The sequence below is a fragment of the Rhinolophus hipposideros genome (genome assembly GCF_964194185.1).
Source record: "Rhinolophus hipposideros genome assembly, chromosome: 12".
NCBI lineage: Eukaryota > Metazoa > Chordata > Mammalia > Chiroptera > Rhinolophidae > Rhinolophus > Rhinolophus hipposideros.
Window position 1 is genome coordinate 55,503,090 of NC_138058.1, and position 21,617 is coordinate 55,524,706.

General features: G+C 39.2%; 1 protein-coding gene across 2 annotated transcripts in view; it reads right to left on the reverse strand.

The window, feature by feature from the left end:
* The window catches only part of TTC27 (tetratricopeptide repeat domain 27), a 146,365-nt gene that overhangs the window by 34,411 nt on the left and 90,337 nt on the right, over window positions 1-21,617 (reverse strand). For both annotated transcript variants that reach the window (XM_081068552.1, XM_081068553.1), the window contains one exon: window positions 12,820-13,047. In XM_081068552.1, the coding sequence (XP_080924678.1) occupies window positions 12,820-13,047 (228 nt within the window). The remainder of the gene's footprint in view (window positions 1-12,819; window positions 13,048-21,617) is intronic.

The window sequence follows — 21,617 nt, forward strand, 5'->3', positions numbered from 1 at the left end:
CTTTTGCTAAACAAGACCGCTCTTTGTGTTAACCAAACAACATCAATGCAATGGAGAACTCTGTTTATAAGCCTTGATAATTATAAATGTGGGAATAATCTAACATTTTTACGGAGCATCAAAGTATCAGCAGATTCACAACTAATGAGTGTATCACAAACTTGAGAAGAAAAACGTCTGCTTTCATCTTCAAGTTAGACCACAAGTACTTCTGCAGTGTAACCAAGAGCCAAACTGCCCTATCACGTATCTGCTTAGGCATGCCTGAAAATAATTTATGAAAAGCAGGCTCTGAATCTGGATTACCAAATAGTCTTCAAAATGGAAAGCCTCCCTTAAGTCAACAAGATTTGTAAACAGAGAGATTTAGAAAACAGGTAAATTAGGAAGTAGCTATTCAAAGTACAAAAGAATTCTTTACTTCACAGGGTTTCTTTAAAATTCAATAGCCTCTATCAAAAGAAAGATAAGCCTGATAAAAATTCAATGAAATTAGTCAGAAATGCAGCAATTACAGTCAAGTTTGTTTTCCTTTCAGATACAGTCAGCAGGGAGGGCCAGCAGGAGAATGAAGTGAACTTTGTTCCAGACACAGGCAGTGAGCTAGCAGGTAGATGAACACTTTAGGGGGGCAAGGAAACGAGGTGCTCAGTTATCTGTCCACAGCCTTCCATAGAGGCTACTCCTATCCGACATCCCTCCTCCCCCTGAAATTTAAAACTTGTTCCATATGGCTAGTTGAGGCTGAAAGTTCTTTAAGCAGATAAAGATTTTTAGCCAATAATTAGAGATAAGGCTTAGAAAGCAAACATCCTTGGGCAGTTTATAACACTTTACCTCAAAATTCACAAGAGGCTATAAATAACTGCTATCAGGAGTTTATGGAGAACAGATTTTGTTACAGGGAAAGCTAATGGCTGAAAAGGGGGTGGTTGCGAGTTTGCTGGGAGGAAGGAGAAGCAGAGGTACCAGTAAAGTTAGAAAGTCAATTCCAGCAACTTAAAAGTTAGCTCCTCACACTTTGCTTTTGTCTGGTTACTGAATCAAATGAAAAGAGCTCCAACGCACCAAACCACACTTACTAAAAAAATATAATAGATATAACCTGAGAGGGCCTAAAGTCTGATGCTAACTTACAAAACTATAACACAAGCTCTCTAACTTCTAACCAAGTTGAACGTTTCAAAATCTGTGTATTATATTTCATCAGTTAGAAGGTGCATTTTTTCCCAACATTTAACATCTCTAAAATAGATGCATCTAAATAACCAAAAGCTTGTCAGAGTTTTATTGGTAGCATTAAGGTGGCACTTCAAATAAATGTGCCTCTTAAAACTGATGGCATCTTATAGCCCATGAATTACGGTAGCAAGTTTATTTGGATCGCGGGATACCTCATTCTGGGGCAAAATCAAGAACAATGAGAACTGCCCTGGAAGTTCTCAAAATGCATGTGACCTGCTTGCTTTCTGCATCAGCAAAGAACAAACTTCTCACAGAACCGTTTCACGGGTTGTTATAAAAAACAGAGAGTGTAAGTTCAAGATATAAATAAAGAATTCTATTTTTTAATCCACCTGAAAAGAAAAAGGTTACAAATGTCTAAAATTAACAATTATCTTATTACTCTAAAACCAGCTGGATATGAGGTTATTATTTTCATCTAGTATTGAAAACAAATCATTAGGATGGGAGATGACTTTCTAGACACCCTGTTCTTTAAAATCATGAAAAGGCTTTAAAACAAACTCTAGGATCATCGAATTGCTTGTGGCTGACCCAGTAAACCACAAATAACGCCTTCATACTTTGCTTCTCGATTGAGGGCCTCAGAATATTTCATGCCTCTTTTACTTTTTTCATTTTAAACTAACACTTAAACAATTATTACCAATAGTGACTGGCATCTTGATTCACAATGGTCATGCTCTCAAGAACACAACATCATAAAAGAAAAAATCAAAAGACGTCTCAAAAACAACTCTCACATGAGTCCCCAAATTAGTTATATATACTTGAGTACAACAGAGCTAGCTCTGTCATCTGGTCCGGTGTGATGAGATACAAATATGTTAGCCTCATTCCATTTTCTACTAGCTACATTTAAAAAGTAAAAAGAAACGGGTGAAATTCATTTTAGTACTATATTTTCTTTCACTCTCCATATCCAAAACATTATCATTTCAACATGTTATCAACAGACAAAAAGTATTGAGATATCTTATATTCACTTTTCATACTATAGACATTTTTTTTTCACCTTTGAAACCTGACATGTACCCTACACTTACAGCACATTTCAATCTGGACGAGCCACTCTTCCAGTGCTCGGCTGCCACAGGTGGCCAGTGAGTACCATGTTGGGCAGCAGAGTTCTACACAATTCCTCAGAAACAGACACAGACGCTGGCATACCTTGAATCCCTCCCTTCTTTCTCTAGCAAAGAAAAAAAACCAGCTCCTCCGGTTGAGACCCTCCCATGGGTTCCCACCTTTCATATACTACAGTGGCCCCTGTTCCTCCCAATACAGTAGCAACCAGAATAAGTAACACTTAATGGGCACCTACTACGTGTGCCAAGCACTGATACCAGAGCTTTCCATACATTACCTCCCTTATTCCTCACAGCACCCTTTCAAGGTGGAAACTATTACCCTCATTAGAGAGATGAGGACGGGGCACAGTCAACGAGAGGAGAGACTTGGAGAGGAGAGACTGGACCAGTCAGCGTGACTCAGCGCCCACTTCTCCTTCGAGGGGCCACACAACCTCCCTCTATGCCCTTCTGCCCCCACAGCCATCATTAACGGCAGTACCATCCTCCTCACCGATAGATAAAAAGGGGGGAAGTGCAATGAACACGTGCTGGGAAAACCCAGAAGATCCATTTTTTAAGAACCAGGGCACATCTATGTTCCCTCACAAAGGCTCTGGCGACTAGGCAAGTGCACAAAGACGAAGCAGATGAATCAGAAGCCTTAGAAATCGTAACCATGTTTAGCTAGAAGGAAGAGCTAAAAGGCAAACCTCTTATCAAAGGAACTGAGCACGAATGGAGAAAGAATCATGTGATAGAGAGGCTTTGATTGAGATTTCTGTAGGATTTATTTCCAGTACAAACTGAAGGCAGAATATTTATTACAGGTGGGGCAATGAGTTTTACAAGCGAACAATCTAGCTTTTTTCTCTGAGGGCGCCGATATGAAACACAAAAACACAAAAGCAGGCCAACTATTTATTTTGAATGTGATGATATATATACTTAAAGAATGGTTTTAAATTATTTTTAAAATAATTAACAAAGAACAGGAATGGTTGAGAACATAACACGGTCTCTCTTTTAACTTTCCTCATAAAGCCCCCTAGAGAAACACTGGAATGGAAACATAGATGCCTAGATTCAAGAGGTTTTGCATAAGTGCATGACGTTGGCCATATCACTTAACCTCTGAGTCTCAGCTCCCCAATTGTCAAATGGGGGTTGGATTAAGCAAAAAGTCCAAGGTTCCTTCAGACCCCAGATTCTGAAAACCCAGAGGTGACAAGGTTCAAAGATACATTAGTGCCATCTAGTGGCAAAACAAGTATACTGACAATACAAATAGAACAATATTATAATCAGGTTTGAAGAGCTAGGAAGGAATCAACTCAATTAGAGGCCTTAGAAATCAATTCAAAAGAGACCAATAGAAAAAACGAGGCGTAGAGAGGAAGTAATTTGCCTAAAGCCACACAGCAGTTCCTGGTTCCTGGTGTGCAATATGTGTGATGAAAAGAGTGCCTGCAATGCTTATTTGAATCTCAATAATAAAAATGGAAATTAAACAGTTTGCTACTCTGAGGGCTAAGGACGACTAAGCACCACTAGACAACGGGCATGGATTACCTTTACAATTAAGATGTTAATTTTCACAAGGGTATTTAAAGCACATCTGCAACAGGTACCATTTGCTTATATATTACAATTTTCTTTTCTAAATTATGAGCCTACTACTCAAATTTCCTTCCTCCTTCAAGGTCTCTGAAAAATGAATAATCAGCTTCACACTCTTTGCTAGCTTTCCTTACAGGATTGACTGTTCGAATTTTTCTGATGTCACATATAATAAGGTTTAACATATTTTAATCAAATCCTAAGGCCAGCTGCACGTTTCATTCTCTCCTTTCTCCATCCCTGACTCAAACCCATGACCCCAAATGTAGGTAAGTTGTTGAATGTGGTTTCATGAAACAGGAAATAATCCAAGCCAAATCCAAGAGTGACATCAATGTTTTTTCATAGTAGCTTTTCCAAAACTGATGTGCGGGTGGTGCTCATAGTTTTAAAAAACATATACCACCAACTCTTCTGTAACCAAACTTCTCATTTAGTTAAGTTCTAAGTTCTTTTCCCTAAGGAAACACGAGTTTAATCCGCCAGCTTCTCTCTCCAGAGGAACACCATCCTCTATTTCAATGTCTCCCTTTAAACTAAAGGATCAACGAAATTTCATACACATTTTTTCTTTTACCAAGCTATTTCATTGTTTAATGCCTTCCTCTCATTCCTTCCTAGATTTGGTTACCATGATTGTTATGTTTGCCCACTCTTTGCACAGAATTCACAACGTGAGGTAATACAGGTGTTTACGTGTCATCTGCATTTGAGACTCTTCTATTAGGTCTATCTCCCCATTTTTAGGCCACAGATAATGGGGCAACAATGATTTCCTATCACCATTACTACCACACTGCAACAGGCAGGATAGAAAAAAAAGACCACCAGTAACATCTATGACTGAGAACTTACTATGAGCCAAGAAATATGTTAGATACTTGACATATATTACCTCTAATTTTCCCAGCAGAAACCTGAGATAGGGATTATAATCTCCACTATAAATGAGGAAACTGGAGCCCAGAAAAATGAAGTGATTTACCTACGTCATATTCCTTGGGATTGCTGGGGTTCGGAATCCAGGCCATGGCAGCAAAGCTTTTGTCCTCCCCAATGCCCCGCAGCCACAGCTACAGCCCAGATGTGATCCCAGGGCCTGTGTTTCTTGGCAGTTATGCACTTCAGACCTTAAGAGTTTCATCTTTTATTGCTTACCAATATGAGAAAGGAAGAACAAAAAAGAATCTCTTTTTTCTCTACATATTATTTGCATATGTTCACCCTGTCTTCTCCACTGAAATGTAAGCTCTAATCTCTGAGTCTTCCTACCACAACTAACACAAGTTCACAACAGAAACTCTAACTCTATTTTAAATAAAAACATTTTCTTCTTTCAAACACTAAAATGAAAGAGAAAGTTAACCCCTACAAATCAAGGAAGTGTATAAGCTCCCAGTATTATAATATATTGTGGAAATCTGGTCTGATGTATAGAGTGGGCTGGGAAGGGCTGCTTCAGTTTCTCTAAAATTTCCCGGTCTCGCACAGACTCACTCACTCACTGGCATGTGCAGGATCATCCCCAAACCTCAAAGTTACAACTTCATTTTGCTCCTTATGAAAGCTCCAATAGTTCTTCATTAAAGGAGGAAAAAAGTTCAAACCTGACAGTCTTGTACTCAAGGCTTTCCGTAACTTCTAACTTGACCGCACCCAAATCCACCATTGCTTCTAACATAAGACAGTATCTGTTAGAGACAAATAGAGAAGAGGCTAAGAGTAGTTGCTCTGGAACCAGAAAGCCCAGGTTCAGATCCCAGCTCCCCATTTCATAAACTGTGGGATCTGGTACAAATTACTTAACCATCTCTTTCTTCATCTGTGAAATGAGGATAAAAATAGGAAGTACCTCAGGGATAGCGCTGAGGATTAAAAACATAAGAAAAATGCTTAGAGCAGTACCTGGCAGTCAGTAAATACTCAAGTTAGCTGCTATTGTTATTAGCACAACTGACTAAAGAATAAATAAACAGTCAAAACCCATAGTTACCAAGAAACCTTTGCTCACTACGTGGTTGGTTTTTCCATCTGCTAAGTTTGCTTTCCTGAAACATGTTTTCCCAATTTTTCCTCCTATCCAAATCCCAACCACTCTGCCTAGTTCATAACGTCTCCATAAGGCCCCTTCTGACTACTCAATCCTCATTCCTAACACCATCACAAGGCACCCACGGCATGTTGTGTATTTACTCTAACCCCTGGTCACGTACGGTCACCTCTACCTCCATGTAAACCACAGGAGGGCAAAAGGCCGTGCCTTCAGGCAGTTCTTTTGTGGCCCCCTCGATATCTCAAAATGGTTTATAGAGTTTACACTTATATTCTAGCTTAGACTATAGAAGATGCGTAGTAAATAGACATTGCAATTACAATATTAATACTCTCATCTTCTTTCCAGTCTCATTAGAAATACAGAGGGTGCCAAAAAAATGTAAGATAAGAGATGTTATCTTAAAAATGTGCATACAATTTTTTGGCACCTCCGGTATTATTCCTGTTTCCAGAGCTAATACCTGCACCCCTTCTCCTCATTCCACTCTTTCCTAAAAGGATATTCCCAAGTGATCTTCCCTCTCTCTTTATAACATTCATTTTCTCCTTCATCAACTGGATTCATTCTCTCCTTTATCCACTGCCTTCAACCATGTCCAGGTGTCCAGTATGTTGAATGTTTTACTTCACTTTTCTGCCCCTCGGTCAAATACTCCACATTTTGACTCTCACCTCTTTGACATGCTCCTAACATGAACAGTCTATAGATACTGGATCCATTTCCTCACCTACCGCTCACTCTACAATCTCCTAATGATGGTTTTGAAGGTCATTAGTGAGCTCCAAATCCAATGACCTCTTCTTAGCCTTCTTTGGACTTTATCACTACATGTGACACTCCTCACTGACACTTATTCTTCCTTTAGTTTCCACGAATACCTTCCTTTGGGTTTCCTTCTGTCCTTCTGATCAAAACTCTGGAGTAGTTTGCTTGAATCGTATTTCACTGGTGCTACGTCTTCTACCTTCTTCCAACTGCTGCCAATGACGAAAGTTCAGAATTTTTCCTGGTGTTTTCCAACAAGTTTTTCATTCACTTACATGGCTTCACCTTCCTTCCACAGAAGAGCCCCAGTCTGCAAGCTCACTATTGAGCTTTGTGCTTTTGTGTCCAATGGACTATCAGCCATTCCTACTTAGATACAGCAACATCTCTTCATAGTCAACATCCAAAATCACATCTCCTTCCCCTGCAAAAGATATTTTCCATTCCTCCGGAATTCTCTATATCTATCGATAAGGACATTTTCCTTTTTAATCAGATAATTGAGAAAACTGGCATCCTATTGGATTCCCTCAATCCTGCCAGTCCAATGAGCAAGTCCGAGAAAACTTTCCTTTGTAATGAGGCTTCAACCTGTTCTCTTTCTAACCTCACTGCTAAAGCCACTGACCACTCATTGATGACCCTCATTCCTTATTTGAACTTGCTACAATACCACTTTTGTAACATCATTCTTGTATTCAAAACCACCACGGGTTAGATAACCCTGAAGAAAGGCATTTCAGGCCCTTCGTAAATTAGTTCTATCCATATCGCTTCCCAGCGGACACTCTCTGCTCTCTGCTGATAGGTTGACACAGCCTAACTCATCCCCACGTCCACATCTGGTACACAGTAGGATCTCGATAATGCTTAGTTAGGCAACCACAACATGCACTGTTCAAACTGCAACATTTCTGAAAGTGAAACAGAACATTAAAAATAATTTAATGAACACACAATGTGATATATATACATACATGTATATATATATATACATACATATATACTAAGTTACATAGGTTTTAAGAACTGTACACTTGAAACCTATGTAACTTAGTATACTAACCATTTTCACCCCAATAAACTTTAATTTAAAAAAAAATAATTTAAAAGACCTTATTTATTGGCTATCAAATTGTTCATCAACAAACTGGTTTTACTGTATCAGGGACCTATAAGATCATTCTATCCGAAAATCCTTTTCAAAAGTAAAATTGGTTTTGAAAATTAAAAATATATCTAAAAAATGTAAATGCTGATTATCTGAACATTTAAAAATAACAAAAGGAACATTAATCAAGTTGTACATTTATGACATTTGCACATTTCTGCAATATATTAGATTTAAAATTAATTTTTCTTAGTAGATATTTATATACTTTAATCAGATCCTTAGTCATATCTAATTCTAATACTATGCCATCGATATTTTTTCTGATGAATTTGTAAGCGAATGATAGCTAGCAACCTCAAAAGCATGAATGTTAATGATACACACGTCTTCTGATTCTCTAACCAACGTACCATAGACTATGCATTTAGTTTTGCAGACCAGCCCTAATATAAAACCAAACACTTCTAGTTTTATACCAATTTGATTTCAGAAAGTCATTATAACACACAAAAGCCATTCAAATATCACTCTCATTTTGCCTAAATTTTGCTATTAAACCTAATTGTATGGACATGTGTGTAAAAAAAGAGACGACAATGTTTAAATTCCAGTTTTCTATTTTTCTTTTATTCCAGGACTTAAGGGAAACAATAGCATGAGGGAGCTCTCCCTCTTCAGAGACAGTTCAAACTTGAATCCGAGTTACAATGAGTCCATCGTGTTCAAGTTTGCATGTTGCAGTAATTCTGCACCACTGTAGGACGCAATGCCTGCACATTTTAGCACAGCTTATGACCTGCCTGAATTGGTCCATATGACAAACCACAGAATATCCTACATAACATCTATACTGTGACGCTGCTTTGAACAATTGTCATTTTTTAAATCTCGTTATGTAGTTAATTCAAAATGATATAATCCCTGCAAATTCCCTCACATCCATCCCTTCTTTCCTACTGTCCCTTCCACACTGATAGCTGTCATGCTAGACTATTGCCACAGTCCTCTAACACTGCCTATATCTAGTATCTCTCATGGTCATAGTGTTAGCAAAACAACATTCCTAAACTACCTCCATGCATACCACATTCTTTCATCCAAAACGAGATCAACCCCTCAACGGCTCCTATCTGCCAAACAACACTGAGAGAGTTTAGTCTCCCATTTAAGATCTTTCATAATCTGGTTCCAGTCTAACTTTCCCACTGGAAGCACCCTATTCCCATTGACTCTGAGAAACTAGCCTATTCATGGTCCCTCTCTCTCTCTCTCTCTCTCTCTCTCTCTCTCTCTCTCCCTCTCTCCCTCTCTCCCTCTCTCCCTCTCTCCCTCTCTCCCTCTCTCCGTCTCTCTCTCTCTCTCTCTCTCTCTGTCTCTCTCTGTCTCTGTCTCTTTCTCTCCCCTCCTGTTTCTAGGGCTTTGCTCATGCTGTTTACCTGCCTGGAATGGCCTCACCACTGCCCTTCCCTTGGCCCATTCAAGTACTATTTGTCCTTCAAAGCCAAGTTCAACATCCTCTCCAATGTCTACCAAAGGCAGAAACCTTCTCTGCGGCCTCTGTATAACTAGCGCTTTCCAAATAACTCACTTGGTATTTCTTTGCTGCGTCAGATTATCGGCCAATTTTGTCTGTGTCCATCTCACTAGGTTGTACCAGAGCTACCTGCTGATCTGTGGCTACTGCTTCATCCCTTCGCTCAGCGCTATGTGCACAGCAGACAATTACTATACATTTGACTGAATGATTGATTAAAAGATATTATGTATTCACTCATTCAACAAATATTTATTAAATACCCAATATGTGCTAGGCCCTGTGACAGCACTAGGAAAATATAAATGAACCTTAGAGATAAAAATGTCTGCCTATAGGAGACTTACATTCTAGTGGAGGAGAGGCAGAATTTTAAGTAAGCTCTACATAATATTAGCTAAGTGCTATGGAAAAAAATAAAGCAGGGACATTTGAGCAGAGACTTGAATGAAGTTATGGAGCAAGGTGTGCAACGATCTGGAAGAACATCCCAGGCAAAGGAAGAGCAAGTGCTAAAATCCTGAGGCAGGAATGTGCCTGGAACATTCAGGGAAGTGCAAAGAGGTTAATGTGGGGACAGTGAGGGGCAGGATGGGAGGGGAAAGGAAAGAATCAGCCAGGCTGGGGAAAGCCTCGACAGCCATTAAGGAACTCTGACTACTGTCGCTAGGCTATGGAGCAGAAGAACCATACGTCTGACTCACACCTGAAAGGATTGATTTGGGTGGTCATTAAGAACAGGCAGATGGAGACAAAGCCAGAGGCGGGAGGACCAGTAAAGAGATACTATGTTAACTCGGTGAAAGATAACGGGGATCTGAATCAGAATGGTGGCAGGTGGTAAGGAGTCATCGGATTCTAGATATATTTTGAAGGTAGCTCTGCTAGGATTTCCTGATGGATAGAGGTGGGGCATCAGAGAAAGAGGAATCAAGGAGGACTTTAAGTCCGGATGGGGCAGACCTTGATGGGCAAAGTTTTGAGGAGGGAGAGAACAGTATTTCAGATACTGGAAATGGTACGTTAGAGTAACAAATGGGGAGATGGAAGAAGCAAGTTAGATACAGGAGTCTAGAGTTCAGGGGAGAAGACTAGACTGAAAATAAACCTTTGGTAGTTGTCAGTGTATATAGGTGGCATGAAAAGCTATGGGACTAGATGAAATCAAGGAAGTGGGAGTAGACAAAGGTGAGGCCCAAACATTAAGTCCCAGGGCAGCCCTAGGAAACCAGCGAAGAGACTGGGAAGGAGTAGCCAGTAAGGCAGGAGGAAAATGTTAATGCTAAGATGCTGAGAAGAGACTACACCTGAGAACACGACTCATGTCTGTGAGGTATCTTGCACTGATTTAACTTGGGCTGTGGGAGGCGAAGGGAACAAATTTATTTCCCCCACTCTTTATGGCAGCTGTGGTTAGGTAAACTTTAGGGAGAGGCTACCAAGATATGCAAGGATATGATACAGTTTTCCGTAAAAGTAAAATTTCACTAACACAATATTGAGTTCTATTTTCTACCAGAAAGTGTCTAGTGATAATCAACTTAGTGCAGGATTTATCAACCTTGGAACTATAGACATTTTAGGTTGGATAATTCTTTATCATGGGGAGCTGTCCGATGCATTCTGGGACGTTTAGCAGCATCTCTGGTCTCTATCCACTAGAGGCAAGTAGTGTACCGCCCTCCAATGCCACAAGTCCCCTGGGGGCAAAATCATCCCCCATTGAGAACCACCAACTTAAAGCAAGTTGTCAACAAAAAGCAGCTCCTAAGTATACAAGTCCTTGCTGCCAAATGCAACCGTTAATTTCTGCTGATATTCTGCACTTACACCTGTCCCCCTCTCTCTTCCAGGCTTTTTACCAGATTGCAGATTTGGAAGGTTCTCACTGTATTCACTACTAAGAGTGAGCAAAGTAAGCAAGTAGCTCAACCTGTCATAAAAAATGTGCCTCTGTTTTTTCTTCAATTTAAAAGACATGCCCTGTGTCTACCCAGTTCAAAAACAACCACTTCTGTACACTCATGTTCATAGCGGTCTTATTCACAATAACCAAGAAGTAGAAGCAACCCAAGTATCCACTAAAAGGTGAATAGACAAACAAGGTGTGGTCTATACATACAATGGAATATTATTCAGCCTTAACAAAGAAGGAAAGTCTGCCACATGCTACAGCATGGATGAATCTCAAGGACATTATGTATGCTAAGTAAAATATGCCAGTCACAAAAGAAAATATACTATATAATTCTACTCCTATGAGGTACTTAAGAGTAGTCGAATTCAGAGAAATAGAAAGCAGAATGGCTGCCAGGGATGAGAGGGAGGGGGAAATTAGGTTGTTATTGTTTAATGGGCATAGAGTTTCAGTTTCATAAGATTGAAAAAATGGTGGAGCTGGAGGGTGGTGATGGTTGCACAACAATGTGAATATACTTAACACTACTGAACTGTACACTTAGAAATGGGTAAGATGGTAAATTTTGTGTGATATGCTTTTTACCACACACACACACACACACACACAAAAGGTGGGTGCAGGCTCCAGAGTCAGACCATTTGGGTTGAAATCGTGGCAAAATGCCCAAAGAGGTACCTGGCTCATAGGAAATGCCTGGTAAACATCAGTTGCTGATTTTAAATTCGCATTCTAACTATAATTAAACAAAATCAGTTTACATGTTGGTCAAGAGCCATGGTTGACAGTTATGTGTGCCTTTGAATGGTCAAATGGGAAAGCAGTTATAAAGAAAGTTTGGTTAAATAAAAAAGACTATTTTTGAGAATAAGATCATTTTAATAACTGAATATCATTAAGTACAAAGTAAGGCTGATCTCTTTTTCCTGAATATTAGATCCCTTCCTGTGGATTTATCTTGTCACTTACTTTAAAGATCCAGACTCTTTTTGTATTATTTTTTCAAACCTTTAAAGAAATGTGTTAACATTTAAAAATATTTGAGTGTATGTAATATAGATACCTTTTCTTAAAATAACCAATAATCCATTCTATATGTTACTTTATTTATATAAAAAGCTTTTCTTTCATTATTGATTTCAGTAATTATTTGCAGAGTCCTACACTGTCTATAATTTTGACTCATTCATTTCTTTCCTAACATACCTTTCCAAAATGGAACCTAATGGCTGTATTTGCCGTAAGGACAGTTAACAGAAAGAAACGACAAAATGAAACAGACAAGCCAATAGGAGAAACACAACAGAAAGAGAATATGGGAAAACCTACCAGTCCACTTTCTGTGACAAGCAAGACGTGCATTGGAGATTAAGTTGTTAGCTCTCAAAGACAAGCTCACCAGTCATTAGGACAGAAAACGGGTACTCGTTCAGTAAGAATCAAAATCAAAGAGAAACATCAGTGCCAAGAGCAGACGGGGTTTAGGAGGTGTCTGACCTGCATGGGATTAATCTTCACCGAGCGTTCAAAGCACTCCACGCATTCCTTAAACTCCTTGCTCCGCAGGTGAAGGAGGCCTTTGGAGCGCTGAGCTCGGGCACTGCGGTGCTGGGACAGCTCCCAGGCCTTGTCATAGGAGGCGTGGTCTCGGAGGACATCCCCAAGCAGGCAGTATAGACTCGGCGTTTCTTTCTTCTCCAGCTCTTGTCTGAGGATTTCTTCTGCCTAGAAATAACAACAGAAATAACTCAATTGTTATTTTTTAGGATATTCACGTCTTTTATCCCACATGATCCAAGATTTTATTTTTGAAGTTTGAGATGACCTCGTTATTTCTGCCACCTAGGACACCGGCTGAATAAGAGGGGAAGAACAGAAAATAAATATGGTACAAGTAGAAGAGAGGAACAAGAAGTAAGAGGTTAATACTGCTTTCCTGGCATCTGGAATCCTTAGGAAAGGCCCCGAGGAGAGGCTCACTTCACAGTTTTGGGGGGATGATGTCGCTCCCCATTCTAGGTGTCACCACTGTGACCACTGGTGAGAGCAGCACCTCTAACCAGCGTCAATGAAGAGTATGTTTTCTCTGTTTTAAAATGGCATGCTCAGGAAGCATAGGACTGCTGAGACATTTCTAAAAGAAGGAGGGTACAATTTAACAGGCAGTGTGAATTATAACCAAACTGCAGCTTACCTCACAGATAAAACTTGCCAACACAAGACCTATCTGCTTCCAACAGTCCATTCACTTTAGAAATTAAAAACCATATAGTGTACAGACATGGGTATGATTTGCACAGATCCACAATTCAGAGTTACCTCATCACCCAAGCTAACTCTGTACTTGTTACCACCGCCACTCCTCTTCCCCCACCCATCCGTTACCCTGTTTCTGATCAATTTCACAGAGAGCAGCAAGCATGGTACTGGTGCTACTTCTTACCCTCGCACACAGACATGTTCACACTCACAGTAGTGGAGTCGCCAAGACGCCAAGACAGCCATGGCCACAGGAAGTAGATATCCAGGAAGCCATCCTTCAGTAGCTGAAATGACCCTTCAAACTCCCTTAAGGAGTTAGCAATCTTAAAGTCTGTACATTTGATTTTCGTTAGGTTGGATATACCTATAATTCTTAAGCAGTCTAATTTTTGTGAAATCTTTTAAAAGATGGCTGTGCTTCCCAAAGTATCTTTGGATGCTGGCTTTTTCTCATCTCTGATACAGTATGGGTTATGGAGGCTTTTTACACTTCCTCTGAAACTTGAACCAGAATTTATAAAACAGATTCTAAGGGAAAACAATTCTAGGCCCTAAATAGCCAAAATAAACATGAAGTTTGAAAATACAATCCATGTAATTCGTCTATTCACAGATAATATAATAGTTATTAACGTAGCTAACTGTAACTCTGTAAGGTCACCTACATAAATATTCAATATATGTATTTTCACATACATATGCATATGTAGTCAACCATATTATGTGTAACAGACTGTAGCCATGCACGAGTTTGGCTGAAATGACCTCACAGTGTAGCTGACAGCATTTCTCTTGCCAGCATGGCACTAAAACTTCACAGTCCCATCCTCCCAGAAATTCTGGAGGCTGATTCTCTTAATAAGTTCCTTTCTGCTTTAATCGGTTAGAGTGGACTCTGTGCTCTACAATTAAACAATGACTATAATAGTAACTGGGTACCGAAGTGATTGCAGGCAACATCACCCTGCAGAAAATGAATATTTATGATTGGTTACCTGATTGGGTTAGATCTGAAAAACAAGAGGATCCAGAGATCACGAGAGGGAAGAACACTGTTAGTCCACGATAATCCAGTGGTGAAAGGTTCACTAAAACTATTACCTGTGGTAACTTAGCATTTACCTAATGCAAGGCTTCTGTGCACAGAGTGACAGGACAATGTGAGAGAATACAAAATGGTGAGGTAGGCTGGCTGCTTCTAAATTCACTGGACAGCTCAAAAAAAGGAAATGACAATATTTTAAATCTTCAAAGTCAGAGAACCAGGGAATTCCTGCGATTACCTACAAGAATTTCTATTCCCTTGTAACTACCAAGCATGGCAGTCAAAAATCAAATGTAGACACTATCCCTGCAGGATTGCTCAATTACTACGGTGAAGGATGAGTTACGTTTCACACAGTTCTGTATGCAAGTAAAGGCATTTGACTGGGTTTATCAGTATGCGTTAGTCATTCATCTCATTTCCACCACTGCCTTTAGCAACACACCATTTTATTATTTTTAAATAATTGCTCCAAGGCTACTCATGGGCATCTTCAATTTATCAAAGTTCATTTAGAGTTAATATTGTATCACCTCACCTTTTTCACATCACAAGTGGCCCAGTCAAGCCCTGCCTAAATTTCTGTTCCACAGAAACAATGACAGATAAATCAAATGACTGTTGTTGTTTCAAGTCACCTAAGTTTTGACGCAGTTGGTTACATAGCAGTAAGAGCAATAATGGTTGTTTAGATCAAGAGGGTTATTCTCGTACCAGCTAGTTCATCATGGCCAGGAACAGAAGCAGGCATTGATTCTGAAAGAGTAAGACCCAAGAATTTAAATGGGGACACTTGGGATGATTCAGATAACAGAAATCCCTAAACCCTACTAAGTTTCCTGTACCAGCAGACACAAGCCTCCACTGTCTGATAAGACTGGTGCTACCTTGCTTAAATATAATACAATGACTGCAGCTCAGGGAGTTACCTTGCAAGAGAATGCCAATTCTCCTCATACTTGACCCCTTCTATCCCTCACTGCCTCCAGACGTATAAACAGACTTACACACAAAAAGAACTGCAAGCCACCATTAATTTCTAGAGAGAAAATCTTGGGACCACATGGAAAAAGAGTCAGAGTGCTAGACCACAGGCAAAGAGGATCATAATTTTAAATCAGCTGAATTTAGATGCTCATCAGAATTTTTTGATTCACAGTGCACACTCAAGCATCTGGGGATGGTTCTAAATTATTTGCTCAACTGCTTGACTCTAACATCGCCAAAATTAAAGTTGAGATGCCAGAAATTCCTTGGTGTAATGTAAAGAATCCAACAACTTAGAAAGACAAGGCTGTTGTTAATTTCTCATCTGCAACCTGTTCATTCACCCTTAACTATGTCCCCCGTGAGGACCCAAGGAACACTCCTTTCACCTTGGCTTTGAGAACTACGTTGTATGTGGGAGGACCAGCCTCCTTGAAAAGGGCTGGTAGATTTCCCGTGTAAGCTGGAGGGAGAGTCTGGAGATAAACAGCTTCCTGATTTCAGTAGGGATGACTACAACACAAGGTAATAGGATGGGCTGACAGCACTTAACCCCTGGAAACAAGATGAGCATGCTTACTTGAAATAGGCACAGCCAGAGTGATGATGAGACTGGTACAACTCCGGTAGCCTGGATCTTAGGTGATGGATGATTCATCATGAAGACTTAGGACCAAGTGACATGGACAACCAACTAAATTCAAACTTGATCCCTACAACATTAAGAAGCGGGGGGGGGGGAGCAGAGGAGAGGGGGTGGGAGGAAGAAATCTAGGTTTGGAGACCAGGTATCTGACCTGAGTCACCCATGCTAATGCTAAAACATTGTCTCTCACCCAATTCCTATCCCTGAGTCACTTCACAGACTCAGAGCCTCTTAAAAAAAAAAAAAAAGTAAATAAAAAAGCCAATACTGTCCATCCATGGTAGGCCTAGGAAGTCTCTGAACCCACTCAGTGGTTACTTCCCTCATTCTTGAATACAGAGTAGCCCTCAGTGAGCACTACTACGCAATAAAGGGCCAAGTGAAAGCCCCGGAAGCTTCCTCTTCCCATTAAAAACCACTGCATATCTATGCAAATCACAGAAATGCCACTATCAAAAACTTGAAAGATACCGTGAAGTGTGTGTGGGTATATGGGTGTACGGACAATTTAATCTACCCATTTAAACTAAGCAGAACACAGATGGATTCTGGAAAATGTCATAGATTAATATAAACTTAATATAATGGTGGCTCTAATTATAGCTACTGTTCCAGACATGACCTCTTTACTAGAGTAAATCACGGCCCGACACTTGGTAAGCAGGTACTGATACAGCAAATACATTTTTCTCTACCCCAAAACCAGACAACCTCAGATGCAGAGGGCTTTCACCAGCACTAAGAGAGGTACACATTCCTATGTTGCCTCAGAGTTACATGGACTTGATGGCATATTTTAGTCTGCAAGGACCTTGACTGTCTCACCATCCCATTAGAGCTCACCAGTCTGTGACTTTGATGACATCATGCTAATAAAATTCAAGAAACTGAGGAAAAACAATTGTATGCCAATGTCAATCAAAAACCAATTGGTAATGATCAAATTCTTAATTCCACAACTTGTTATTAGGAAACTGTTTAATTTATAAGAATTCATTTGATACATTATCTCTAAGGAACTAATGAAATAAATGCAATAAGATATGTAAAATAAATGTTTATGTGGTACTAGTTATTTTTGGTCTTATATGCTCTAGGAATGCTTCAATATCTAAACTGTTTTGGAAGAAACTGTGTTTCCCTAAATCAGAAACCCTTCTTTATGTCACACAATCTATAAAATACTCCGTCCCTGTTAGTTTGATACTTTACAAATAAGTAAACCCCCAAGTTTAAGGGCTAAACCACTGCACAGCGATATGTCCTAGATTATGATATGTCAACTTGCTTAAGCTACAAACTGTGTTTCCTAAAATCCATCTCCCTTCTAATTTCATGTTAGAGTGGCCAGAAGGGGAACTTGTTGGGGATTTGAAAGGTAGAAGTAAAGCAACTGCCTTTAATCTTGGAATGCTGTCGTCGCTAAACATGGTGTCAAGAAAGACGCAGAGATGCTCTTAATGTCCCAGCTTGTCCTTGCTCTGTGTGTCTAGTTTATCTATCCCACTGCTGGCCCTGCCATCCAATAGCAACCCCAGGCCCACCATGAGACATTTCACTGTGGACCCACACAGCTGGTAGCTACATATATACAACAGCTTTCCACAGATCTTCCATGAGTTCCTCCTTCATGTTCCTAACTTCAACAGCTGGAAGTACTCGCCTTCTCAGATTCCGCTGTAAAGTCTCACTTACCCGCTTGTGCCGATGCTTCAAGTGGACTGTAAATGATTTTAACCTGATCCTCATTAACTCCTTCTTCCACACCTTCATTTGCCCAACTCTTCTTCCCACATTTGGGTTAGATCTGATTCCTTTAGTAAGCCCCTTATTTCCAAAAATACTCAAAATAGGTCTGCCTCCATAAATAAAACCTGAATGATACAATCTTTTTTCATTTTTTTTTTAATTTCATTGGGGAATACTGGGAGACAGAGTGTTTTTCCAGGGCCCATCAGCTCGAAGTCGTTGTCCTTCAATCTAGTTGTGGAGCGCGCAGCTCAGCTCCAAGTCCAGTTGCCGTTTTCAATCTTTAGTTGCAGGGGACAGAGCCCACCATCCCATGCAGGAATTAAACCAGCAGCCCTGTTGTTCAGAGCTCACGTTTTAACCAACTGAGCCATCCGTCTGCCCCCTTTTTTACTTTTTTTCATTTTAAACTCTTTATGCGTCCTTCCGTTTGATAGTGATTTACAGATTAGTTTTTATCCACTACATTGTTAAATGCATTATCTCACTTAATCCCTACAATAATTCTAAGAGGTAGATACATAATAACATACCCATTTTTAAGACAAAGAAATAAAAGTTTAGATTCTTTAGTCAACTGGTCAGTCCAAACCAAAAGACACTAAATTGAAAAACAGGGCCTTGATTTGAGGTTCAATAGTTTTCCTATATTCCATTAGCAAAAATTATGGCATAAGGAACCACCACTCTGAAAATTCCCTGCTCCAAAAAAGCAACAAGGAAACTGGCAGAAAGTGTTAGAATCAACTTTTTTGGAACTCTGGAAATTAACCAAAGACTTGAAATAATCTAAGGAGTCTTTATTCAAGAAAAATGGCAAAATCTTGGTATGAACAACAAACTCTATGTCATTTGAACTTGCACCATTCCTATGCCCTCTTCTCTGCTCTGCAGTAGCCTTGAAAACAAACAGCAGATAATCATGGTGAAAATTTGCAGCCTGGCAGCCACCAGAGGAACAGAATAGAATGGGTTTGGAGCGCCTCTAAAGTCTCCCTCTCAGAAAACTGTCATTATATGACCAGTCTTGTGGTTTCCTGGAAGAGCCCACTTGCAAGGATGTTTTTATTTAACCTAACTCTGAGCTTATCCAGTGAAAAACCTTTGTCAAAAAAAATTAGAGACAATTGATTAATTTTGCAGCTGCCTGAGGTGGTAAATAACCGCTGGGGCAAACGACAGGCTAACCAACAAAAGGGAATGAGATATATAGAAGGTCTTTGAAAAACTCCAGCACAATCATGGGAATCTATGCATATACATAAGGCTGAGCATATGTTTGGGAAAGACCCAAGAAGGCCCTAAGCTCTTACCTCTCCAGGCTGACCTGGAGGCTTTGTGCAAGCAGTTAGTGAAAGCTAAGGCAGTGTTGTCTGCTACCTGGCTGAGTGTTGGAAACATGCCCCAACAAACCCACCCTCACACAGCCCATCAGCAAAGACTGGGAGACATGTTGATTTAGGCGTTTAAGGAATTTTCTGTCCCATCATTAGCTGACCATTAAGATAACCAACCTGAGACTTCAGTGGCCACGTAGGACAAAGAACATAGATTTTACATAACTAGTCAAGAAATACTACCAAACAAACAAAAAAACACATACAGCAACAGCTTGATTTCCAGAGCTGCCACATTCCATTATTTTAAGTATTTAATTTTCAACCCAAAATTACAAAAACATGCAAAGGAACAAGAAAGTCTGGCCCTTCCATGGGAAAAAAGAAATCATTAGAAACTGTCTCTGAGGATACCCAAATGATAGACTGAACAGACCCTTAAAATCTGCTATTTTAAATAATTCCTAGTACAATGACCAAGAAAATAACTCAAAACAACTTATATTTAAATAAGATGATAGACTGAACAGACCCTTAAAATCTGCTATTTTGAATAATCCCTAGTACAATGACTAAGAAAATAACTCAAAACAACTGTAAAAGAAATGACAAGGGAATTAAAATGGTACACTAGAAAATATCCATTAAGTCAAAAAGAAGGCCGTAATGGGGAAATAAAAAAGATATAAGACATATAGAAAACAAATAATAAAATGACCAACATACATCTTACATTATCAGTAATTAAATTTAATGTAAAGGGATTAAACACTCCAACCAAAGGCAGATTGGCAGAAAGATTTTTAAAATGATCCAACTAAATGCTGTCTGCAAGAAACAGACTTTAGATTCAGACACACAAACAGGATGAAAGTCAAAAAAAAAGTTGAAAGAAGATACATCATGTAAACAGAAACCAAAAGAGAGCTGAAGTGACTATACTAATATTAGACAAAACACACCTTAAGACAAAAATTGTTGACAGAACAGAGAAAGGCATATTTTAATGATAAATTGTCACTCCATCAAGAAGATATAATAATCATACTTGTAAGTGCTAGGTTGGTGCAAAGGTAATTGAGGTTTAAAAGGTTAAAAAATTGCAAAAACCACGACTTTTGCATGAACCTATATACAGTCACTTACCAACAGAGCCCCAAATTACATGAAGCAAAACCCGATAGAGCTGAAGGGAGAAATCCAGAATTCAACAATAATATTTGGAGACTTCTATATCCCACTTTCAATAATGGGTAGAACAACTACACAGAAGATAGAAATATACGTGTGTGTGTGTGTGTGTGTGTGTGTGTATATATATATACATATATATATATATGTACATATATATATATATATATATATATATATATATATATATATATATGAAATAAGCCAACAGTTATGGGATGCAGTGAAAGCAGTACTTAGAGGGAAATTTATAGCTATAAATGCCTACACTGAAAGAGGATAAAGATTTTAAATTTATCATTTAGTATTCTACCTCCATAAGAAACTAGAAAAAGAAGAGTAAACTAAACCCAAAGAAGCTAAAGGAAGGAAATAAGAAAGATTAGGGTGTCAATAAATAAAGTAGAGACTGGAAAAACAAAAGAAAAAATAAACCAAAAGTTGGTTCTTTAGACTCAAACTACCAAAATCAGAAATGAAAGAGGAGAAATTACTACCAAACTTACAGAAATAAAAAAGGATTATAAGGAAAGACTCTAGTCCACAGGTATCCTACACTAAAGATAGGATCTGAGACTCAGAATATCAGATACCCTTAAATCACCTGCAGGATCAGAAAATTCTACAAATATTTATTCTAACTAGACTGTATAATAGACCATGAAGGTTCTCCAGAGTCCAAAGACATATAACACAGAACTAGTGTTTGCAGTCATTGCAAAGACACAAAATACAAATAAAAGATTAAATAATAACCAGGGAAACTTTCGTATTTGGAAATGCTAAGGTACTGAGGATTTCACATACTTCCTCAACCAACTCATACCTACCCGTGCTCTTGTAAGAATGAGGAAAATAGAGAGTGAGTGGTATGCAACTTCTCGTTACCAAACAAAATCAAATCTAGGTATTTTACCCACTGGAAGATGGGTCTGGAGGGCCGGAGTGGGACAGCTTCTAGAGAAGGTGAGAAAGTTAAGCTTGGCCTGAAACACCTTGCTTGGTCTGAACTGGCCTCTTCTTTCCACAAATTCCTATTCCATATTTTTCTGTTAGAAGTCAATTATTTCTCCCTGAG